This window comes from Nelumbo lutea, chromosome 4 (genome assembly GCF_056320005.1).
Source record: "Nelumbo lutea isolate HS-2025 chromosome 4, American lotus-T2T, whole genome shotgun sequence".
Taxonomy (NCBI): domain Eukaryota; kingdom Viridiplantae; phylum Streptophyta; class Magnoliopsida; order Proteales; family Nelumbonaceae; genus Nelumbo; species Nelumbo lutea.
The window spans coordinates 89,792,841-89,803,571 of record NC_142687.1 but is presented as its reverse complement, the minus strand read 5'-3'; the positions used below and the strand labels follow the sequence as shown (position 1 = coordinate 89,803,571).

The following is a 10,731-nucleotide window of genomic DNA, read 5'->3' as shown; positions in this document are numbered from 1 at the left end:
TAATTAAGTATTTACTTTACTTAGTTAATTACATGACCCTAAGGTATTTAATCAAGTCAATTAATTAAATTAAACAAATTGCTATAATTAAGATAATTAAGTAAATTAAGCAATTAAGTAAATTAAATTAATTAAGGAAATAAAATTAATTAATTAAATTAAATAAATAAAGCTAATTGATCTAAATAAATAAATTAATCCAATTAAACAAGGTTTTAAAACCGACCCAAAACGGAACCACTTTGGCCATCAGTTTATGGGCCAACAATTCGAATATCTGGTCCAAACGAATCAACCCATGATGTTTTTAAAAATAAAATAATAAAAACCTATTTATTGGATTAAATAGTTTGTTGACCAAGTCAATGCTTTTTTTTTTGGAAAAATTCTAGGCTAAGTATAATATAGAACTGGACAATTGATTGATTCCTGGGTCAAATGGTTTGACTACCCAGAATTTTAACTTGGTCAACAAACCACTGACCCAAATAGTTGAACCACTAAACTATTCAATCCAGTAAATGGTTTTTAGACCATTTTTTATTTTAACTATATTTTATTTTTTGTTTTTCAAAACGTCATGGGTTGATCCATTCAAACCAAAAGGTCAAACCATTGACCCAGAAATCAGTGGGTAAAGTGGTTTTGTTTTCGGTTGGTTTTTAAAATCTTGCTTAATTGACTTAATTTACTTATTTAGATTGACTAGCTTTGTTTATTTAATTTAATTAATTATCTTCATTTTCCTAATTAATTTAATTTACTTATTTAATTACTTAATTCACTTAATTATCTTAATTATTGTAATGTATTTAATTTACTTAATTAACATAACTAAGTAAATTAAATACTTTAGGGCCGTTTAATTAGACCCTAAAGTAATTTACTTAATTAACTTTATTAAAGTGGCCCATTTTCAAACATTAAGGTTTAAAGTGGTTTTTTCAAACTTTAGCGGTGCTGTATGACATTGCTTAACAGATCCATTGATGTCGTTCCAAACACCATCTATTTTTGCCTATGAATAGCTTTTTCACCAAAGTCTAGGGTCAAAAATAGCCTTTTTTTTTATTCTTTAGGGTCGAAATTGGCCTTTTTGCAAAGTCTAGGGTTTCGAGCAAAAAAAAAAAAAGTAATGTGCATTGATGGTGAGATTTGAAATTTAAAAGAACCTTGGATAAATAATAGATTGATCTATTATCAATTGTTATAATCTAACTTTTGTTATTAATGCCCCATCATAACACTTCAAATCCCCAAATTAATAATGGATTGATTTATTGATCTTTAGACTATAGCAAATTTGTGGAGAGAGAGAGAGAGTTTACTATGATATTTGAAAGGCATGATGTGAGAAAAGCTTGAAACCAATCAATTGGGATCATAAAAGTTGTATCTAATTAGGTGATATTTATCAAATAGGGCAGGTGAGTGGTCCTCTAACCACAGGGACCTTCTTCTTCTTCTCCCCATGTGCATATTTATTTTTAAATTAAACCATTAAAAATATAACAAGTCAAAATTAAAACTTTCGGGAGTCTTCATTGTTTCTCATAAAATCCATAACAAGTCAAAATTCTTGGGGATTCTCATTTCGATTCCAATTCCAATCTTGACTGTAAATCAAATGGATGTTCATGGCCCAAGCTGAAAAACCCAATTCGTGAATAGGTCTAACCTCAAACTGACCTAACTTGACCCCATTTACACCCCTACTATTAGTTAGGGCACAATTAGGGGTGCAATTGAGTTTAGCCAAGCCAAACTTTGGCATATCTTGGTTTGATTGGTTAAAATACTATTAGGTTCCAGTTCAAGATTGAATTTGATTAAAACTATATTTTCCGGTTCAAGTTTGGTTCAGTTAAATATTTGATGAGCTCAGATTTGGATTGTAAGCTAGAAAATGAATATATTTTATATTTTATAAATTATATATAATATTATATATATGTATAATATTTATATATATATATATATATATATATGTTTGTACATATCTATGTGTGTTAATTGAGCCAGACTCATTAATTTTCAAGCAAATTTTTTATTGGCCAAACTCAAATTCGAATAACTAAATCAAGCTTACCTTGGATTAGAATCTAATTATAGAGCTCAAACCCAAACTCTTCAATTAGAGCTCAATTGGATTGCAACCCTAAACACAATACAACAGCTCACGATAATCGGACAGAGAGCACATTACTTCATTAGGTCCGAGAGTTGTGTGATTGTGGCGACGGGATCTCTGGTCTGGTCTGCACACATTCAACAAGCACAGGTATCCAGCCGTAATTTTGGGTAGGATAAACCCTGAGCTATGCAATTTGGCGAACACTCCCCAAAACAAAGAGAGAATATATCTTTCTGTTCTTTATCTACTTCGTGATATCTGGTTAGTGGGTTATGTCTTACGTGGTCCAATGGAGGAAGACGTGACATTTTGCTGCACTGCAATTGGTCCGAAGGGGATTGAGGAGAGAGGGGAGACAAGGAAAAGTGATGCTTGATCGGTTACCTGGGTAAGGCCAAGGGGCCCTCACTAGGACAAACGTCACAACCCAATATCAAACACTCACCACAAATCTCTTTCTTCATTTGATCAGTTCCATTTTTTCCTCCTGGAAGCTGGAGCACTGATATAAGTGGAGATGCCGGAGAAACCCATTTCGCCATCCATCATCCTCTCCCACCAGGGAATCTGAACTTGTTTTCTTTCCTGGGTTCTTCTAGTTTTCTTATCAATTTTTTTTTTTTTTTTTTTTTTTTTTCTGTAGCTCTCTCCAGTCTCCACTTCTGTTGTTGCTCTTTGTCAATCTCCAATGGCTCTCTCATCCTTTTCCTTCCCTTGTCATTTACCCAGAGAGGTAGCTTCTTCAGATTCCCTCAAGCCCAGCTTACTCTCTTCTCATCCTTTTCGTGGAGCAGATCTTCCACACCAATTTCGGCAAAGACACATTCAGGTCTGGATCTCTATGCTTTTTTGCACAATTAAGTCGAATGCTCCCAATCGGGGAAGAGAACTACTTGTTTTCCAGTTCATGTTTATGTGACATGAACACGGATAGCTGGGTCTTGTTAATTATTTCTATTTTAAAGTTTTTTCCTGAGTTTTTTGTCTTTTTGGTAAACTAGAAATAAATTACACAGAATTCTTTGATGTCTATATCAGATATTTTTTTAATGGATAAACAGATTATATGAGATTTTTTAAATCGAGGAAGAACCACCGGAATTTTCACTTTTCTTTTTCAGTTACTTCCGAAGACCCGGTTTTTAGACTAGTAGTAGTAATTGAATGAAATGGGTTGTGTTCTTATTTTGGAGCAGGTCCGGAGAAGGTCAGGTGGTGTTTCGGCATCACTATCAGAAAGGGCGGAGTATTTCTCACAGAGACCACCAACTCCGCTGCTGGACACCATTAACTACCCGATACATATGAAAAACCTCTCCATCAAGGTACAATAATGGACGAAGATATGTAGTTTTATGGATTGGAGAAACTGTTATCCCTCACCCAGATACCATATCTGCTTATTATCCGTCGATGCAGGAGCTTAAACAACTTTCAGATGAGCTGAGGTCCGATATCATATTCAACGTTTCTAAAACCGGTGGTCACCTTGGTTCAAGCCTTGGCGTCGTCGAACTTACTGTGGCTCTCCATTATGTATTCAATTGTCCTCAAGACAAGTTTCTATGGGACGTCGGTCATCAGGTACGCCACTTCTCTTATTACTTTATTTTGTCCTCTGTTCTCTATCCATGTATAGAGCATTTCTTTTCTTTTATAATCCATAGCTTGTATTTTGCGTCTCTGCTAACAAAGAAGACACCGAGAGGATCGTTTCAGAAAATGGGTTCTGAGTATACTAATGCCCTTATTATTGCAGTCCTATCCACACAAAATCCTCACAGGGAGAAGAGATAAGATGCCAACCTTGAGACAGACAAACGGCTTGTCTGGATTCACTAAACGCTCTGAGAGTGATTATGATTGTTTTGGCACCGGTCACAGTTCTACTAGTATCTCGGCAGCTCTGGGTATTTGTTTTTCCTTTGCGTATCCTTATCTATATGTGCCTTATGTGTTTCTGAGCTTGAATCTTTCAAAGAATCAACAAGTTTATCTGGTCGTGAATCGTAATTAGTTTTATGGGTTTTTAATTTTTGGGTGATTGTTGGCAAACAGGAATGGCTGTTGGGAGGGACCTGAAAGGAAGAAAGAACCATGTGGTTGCTGTAATAGGTGATGGTGCCATGACTGCAGGGCAAGCCTATGAAGCCATGAACAATGCTGGGTACCTAGACTCAGACATGATTGTTATCCTTAATGACAACAAACAAGTTTCGTTGCCCACTGCTACTCTTGATGGGCCCATACCACCTGTAGGAGCTTTGAGCAGTGCTCTTAGTAAGTTGCAGTCCAGCAGGCCTCTCAGAGAACTAAGGGAGGTTGCTAAGGTTAGTGTAACTTCCTAAGAGCAACAGAGCTGTCACAAGTCCTCACAACTGCTTCCTTGTGAATCTGATTTTTATTACAATTGAAATTGTTCCAGGGAGTTACGAAACAAATTGGTGGGCCTATGCATGAACTGGCTGCAAAGGTTGATGAGTATGCCCGTGGGATGATCAGTGGATCTGGTTCAACACTCTTTGAAGAGCTTGGTCTCTATTACATTGGTCCTGTTGATGGTCACAACATCGATGATCTTGTGTCCATTCTCAAAGAGGTCAAGAGTACCCATACAACTGGCCCAGTCCTCATCCATGTTGTGACTGAGAAAGGCCGGGGATACCCATATGCAGAGAGAGCTGCAGACAAGTATCATGGTAAATACCAAATTGTACATTTATCTCTAAATTTATCAATTGTGAATCATGAAAATTGGACGTTCATCATGGGTTTTCTTTTGTAGGTGTAACCAAGTTTGATCCAGCTACTGGAAAACAATTCAAATCTAGTGTCCCTACGCAATCTTATACCACATATTTTGCGGAGGCCTTGACAGCAGAAGCAGAGGCAGACAAAGATATTGTTGCCATCCATGCTGCAATGGGTGGAGGGACTGGCCTGAATCTCTTCCAACGCCGTTTTCCAAAACGGTGCTTTGATGTTGGAATTGCAGAGCAGCATGCTGTTACGTTCGCTGCAGGACTGACTTGTGAAGGTCTTAAACCTTTCTGTGCTATATACTCATCCTTCTTGCAGAGGGCATATGATCAGGTTAGTAACCTGCTTCTTTGTGTTCTTCTTCTTGACAAATGATTTTATCTTTTTAGTTTCTAATGACATGATTCTAAGTTTTGTTTGTTATAGAAGTAAAAAAATGTTAGTCTGGATTTAATCTGCTAAAACTGAAATGTGTACCCATTGCACAGGTGATACATGATGTAGATCTGCAGAAACTACCAGTGCGGTTTGCATTGGACAGAGCTGGGCTGGTGGGAGCTGATGGGCCAACACATTCTGGGTCATTTGATGTTACCTATATGGCATGCCTTCCGAACATGGTTGTCATGGCTCCTTCAGATGAGGCAGAACTTTTTCATATGGTTGCTACTGCTGCTGCCATCGATGATCGACCTAGTTGTTTCCGATACCCTAGAGGGAATGGGATTGGTGTTCAGCTGCCACCAGGAAACAAAGGCATCCCACTGGAAGTGTGTTCAACTGAGTCTCCTTTTTCTTTTCCCTCCCAAATGGCAGTTGGAGGATTTAATATTTAACTAAATGAAATTTCCTAACAGGTTGGAAAGGGTCGCATTTTGATTGAGGGTGAAAGAGTGGCACTCCTGGGTTATGGAACAGCAGTGCAAGGCTGTTTGGCTGCAGCGTCTTTAGTGGAGCGCCATGGTTTGCGGTTGACAGTTGCAGATGCACGCTTCTGCAAGCCACTTGATCGGTCCCTTATTCGCAGTCTAGCAAAATCACATGATGTCCTAATCACAGTTGAAGAAGGATCAATTGGGGGCTTTGGGTCTCATGTGGCTCAGTTCTTGGCCCTTGATGGCCTTCTTGATGGAACAGTAAAGGTACAAAAACTCCAAATGACAAAACTGGATCACCAAAGTGTTATTTATCAGAGTAATATATAGACATGTACTTACATTCTTGTCTTGAAATTCTTTTGCAGTGGAGACCATTGGTTCTTCCAGATAGGTACATTGACCATGGATCCCCAGCAGATCAGATGGCTGAAGCTGGCATGACACCATCTCACATTGCTGCAACTGTGTTCAACATACTTGGACAAAAGAGGGAGGCCCTAGAGATCATGTCATAAAAAGGGATAAATAAAGAAGGGATTGGAGACCCTCCCCAAAATGTGAAGTACAAATAGCTTTTCTCGAGAGATCTTGTATTCTGTAGAAAGCACTATTAACAATAAAGAGACAGAACAAATGAATTTGGAAAAGCTCAGACGCAACTGTCCAACAGAATCTAATTCATGGTTCACATCATCAATGCGCTTGCGGATCTTATAGCTTTGTTCTATTGGGTATAGATTTTGGTGTCTGATGGGAAAAAAGAAAGAATTATCAGTAAACTTGAAGCCTTGAATCAAGGGTCAATACAAAAATTCAGATCATATTGGATTATGATTACACCAACAAAACTAGTATCGGCCACTTTAATGGCATATGTGGTGCTAGAAGTAGCACGATGCAGATTGCTTCATTGAGCTGAATTTTATGAAGTATGGTAACATATTTGTTCAAGTTCACCCTGAGAAATCAGCCGAGTTCTATGCCATCAACAACAACAAAGCTGGAAGGACAAATGTTTCAGGTGCTGTGCGATAATCTTTCAGTCATCAGGTCAGTGCAAGGAAAAAAATCATCTTGTTCGTGGTTGAGTCAACCAGTTCTTCATGATGCCTGGATGTTGCGTTGCTGTTTACCTCTATAAGCTTTTCTTATATTAGTCGTATCGGTTACTTTGTATCGGGGAACTACATCTCCTTTACGATGGAAAGTGTCCCCCCGAAGCCATCTGTACTAATTCCCATCTTTAATGAATAATAATAATAATAAAAAAAAAAAAAAAAGCAAGAAGGATTGGCCATTGATTCATTAGTAACCGCAGCAGGTGCTCAATGTAGGTTAATTCTCCACTGCCTCCATTCCCGTGGCGAATGATGAAATTGGTCCACACACTACAGAGCCTTAGAATCAAAACTCTATTGACTTGGGAGACAGTGGAAGAATAATAGCCTCTCAATGTGGCAATTGGTAAACAAACACAATCATGTCAAATAATACAACTCCATGTTTTAGCTTTTTCTGCTTGTGCAAACAAACCAAAAACAGACAGGAAGTCCGTAACTTCACGGCTCTATCAAGTAAAATAACAAATGGATACCACCCATCACCCACGCAGTGAAGGCATCCCGTTCGAATCACGACTCATAGAATGGAACCGTTCTGGCCCACCGGTCTTTGGGTCGACAATCCGACCATCTGGTTTGAACGGATAGTCTATTTTGACAAAAAAAAAATTAAAAATAAAACACTTTGACCATCCCAATCAATGGATTGTTGATTTTTTCAACCGTTTTTTTTTTTTTTTACGAAAGACCAGATTTAAGATAAAACATAACCAGTTTCGTCAACAATTTCCAAATATGGCAAAGAAACGTTTAATTTGGTCAAATCAATTGAACCAGAGGTGCCACCAATTGACATTTTTTAATACCGTTTTCTGGGTATCAATATATATCTATTAAGTTAAAATGTGTTATGTTAGGAGATTTGAGAATGCAGCAAATAGAATCTAACAGTGAATTTTACAATTACAGAAATGCCACATTCGAACAAACTCCCTCAGTTTGCCGTTGGATAGAATCTAAGCCAGATGGACAAAGGCATTTTGGATCCAATGGGCAAAGTAAGACTGCTTTAGCCGAGCCCGTTAGACCCGTTGCATAGAGTCAGCAAGCCTGTCTGTTGGATATAGCTCGAACACATGTGGACAAAACCCAATGGACAAAGGGAGGCTCCCTAAGCTGAACCCATTTAACTGAGTCAGCACGTTCGACAATAGGCTGATGATAGACATTGCCCGATGGGCAATGGATACTAATCGGATGGACAAAAGTGTACGAAGGAAAGCCTGACAATGGACAGTATTTATTCGCTTATTTCCTTAAATACCCTCCTCAATAAGATTTATTCTACTTTGAACACCAAACTCGTTGCATCGGCTGCCGTCTGTCCGATCGTAGGGACGTAAAATTGGGCCTGACTGAGATCTGACCGAACCAGCCTGAAATGTGATATGCGTGAGTGCGAAGTGTGGCCTGCTTGCCAAACCAACGTGAAATGCGGCCTGAAATTGGGCCTGACTGAGAGCTGACCAAACCAGCGTGAAACGTGGCCTGCTTGTCAGCTGTAAGGGTTGATCGAATCAGCGTGAAAGAACAATCTTGTACTTTAATTATTTTTTGGGTAAAATACAAAAAAAAAACTCTCTTGAATTTTCTAGTTATCATAAAAACCTCCCCTTTAGTTTTATTTTAATAAAAACCTCCCCTAAATTTTAAAAAAATTAAACAAAAACCACCCTTCTGTCATTTACCCGGACCAGAAACATAATAAACTTATGAAATTACCCCTGACTAATCTGCACGGCGTCATTTAAAATTTTTTAAAATCCCAAATTGCCCTCATTTGAGTGACAACACTTCCACAATTGGTTTCCGTTGTTTTTCAGAGCAAAAGAAAATAACACTACTAAACACTTGCAGCGGCACCATTGCTTGGAATACCAAGAATTGCTAAAATTTAAAACAGACACGTAAATGATTATGATAAAACAGATCGCTAGGTGTTCCAATATAAAGAAAACGGAATCGTGTGAATGAATGGTTGCAGCTATGGTTATGGCAGATGTGAATGAGTTCGATCATCTCTTTCTCTCTCCCCCGCTCTCTCTATCTTATTTCATAATGTTTTTTATATTCTTATTTCATAATGTTTTTTATATATCTCATTTTTCTTTTAATCTTATATTTATTAACAAGTTTATTGATTCATATCCTTATTGTCTCATTTTTCAACATAATCTTTGTATCCTCTAAGATCATCAATGTCGTAAGATGATTGGACTAGCTAAAAAGGTCAATGACTTCTACAAGCTTGTTTTACCTTCTGTTTCTTATAATTCTTCTATTACTTGTAATCCTATCATTACTTATAGTTCTATTTCTGTTCCTTTTTGTAATAAGCCTACTGCCACTGATATATGGCATTTTAGGATGGGGCATTTGTCCAATCCTCGATTGGAACTTTTGAGAGCAGTGGATCATTCTATAATACTACCATCTTCAATTAATTGTTCTATATGTCATTAAGCTAAACAAAGAAAGCTTTCATTTCCTATTAGTCAATCTACTTCTGCAAACTTTTTTGATTTGATTCACATTGATACATAGGGTCCTTTTTCTACTCTGTCATTTTATGGACATAAATATTTTTTGACAATAATTGATTACGAATAGGTTTACATGGATATACCTTATGAGAAGTAAATCCGAAGCTAGACAACATATTCAAAATTTTTGTTTTTTGATTGAAACTCAGTTTTCTGCAAAAGTAAAGTGTATTAGATCTGATAATGCTTTGGAGTTTAACATGCCTGATTTTTTTGCTTCAAAAGGTATTGTTCATCAAACTACATGTATGTATACTCCTCAACAAAATTCTATTGTTGAGAGAAAACACCGGCATATTTTGAATGTTTCCAGAGCTCTCAAGTTTCAATCACAACTTTCCATTTCCTTCTGGTTTGACTGTATTTCTCATGCAGTCTATCTAATAAATAGAACTTATTCCCCAATCATTTCAAACAAAACTCCATTTTAGCTTCTTTATAATACTGCTCATTCATTTGATCATTTGAAAGTTTTTGGATGACTTTGTTTTGCTTTTACACTTGATACAAATAGAACTAAGTTTGATGCTAGAGCTGATCATTATGTTTTTCTTGGCTATCCTTTTACAACTAAAGGTTTTAGTTTGTATAATTTCAGAACTAAAAAGGTCATTGTCTCAAGAGATGTTCATTTCTATGAACACTCGTTTCCTTTTCATTCTAATTCTTTTTCAACAAATAATTCAGACTTTGTTCTTCCCACAGAATATGCAGTTCCTTTAGCAGAACCTTCTCCACTTTCTTTCACATCTTCACCTTCTAATTTCCCTCACATCACAACTTTATCTCTGACTAATCAATCACCACTACTTACACCTAATCAGTCACCGTCACTTACCACTTCTGATGAGACCACTGTTGATTCACCACTTTTTACTAATGTTTCACCATATTTTGTACAAAGTACACATTCTAAAATTCAACCTATAGAAGATCATCCAGACCTCAAACACTTCCTTCATATCTTGAATAATATCACTGTCAAATACCAAATCTTAAAACCAATTCTGTTTTCAAAACCTCCAATCCTCACCCCTCCTTATCTTCTACCTATTCTACTCATAAATTATCTTCTTTTCATAGGGTATTTGCTACTCAAATCTCCCAAACCAAAGATCCTAGAACCCATAGTGAGACTATAAAATCACAATGCTGAAAGGATGCAATGGCACTTGAGATCAAAGCATTAGAGCAAAATAATACTTGGGTTGTAACTGATTTACTTGCAGGAAAACAACCTATAGTGTGCAAATGGGTTTTTAGAATCAAGTATCATGCAGATGGCAACATTGAAA

General features: G+C 37.0%; 1 protein-coding gene across 1 annotated transcript; it reads left to right on the top strand.

The window, feature by feature from the left end:
• Window positions 1-2,544: 2,544 nt before the first annotated feature.
• Window positions 2,545-7,077, top strand: LOC148861691 (putative 1-deoxy-D-xylulose-5-phosphate synthase, chloroplastic). Its single transcript, XM_088982898.1, has 10 exons — window positions 2,545-2,963; window positions 3,331-3,459; window positions 3,554-3,718; window positions 3,894-4,044; window positions 4,193-4,464; window positions 4,560-4,833; window positions 4,920-5,227; window positions 5,383-5,664; window positions 5,752-6,036; window positions 6,138-7,077. Exons 1-10 carry the CDS (start codon window positions 2,823-2,825, stop codon window positions 6,285-6,287), a joined length of 2,157 nt encoding a protein of 718 aa, XP_088839024.1. The 5' UTR covers window positions 2,545-2,822; the 3' UTR covers window positions 6,288-7,077.
• The last annotated feature ends 3,654 nt before the right edge of the window (window positions 7,078-10,731 follow it).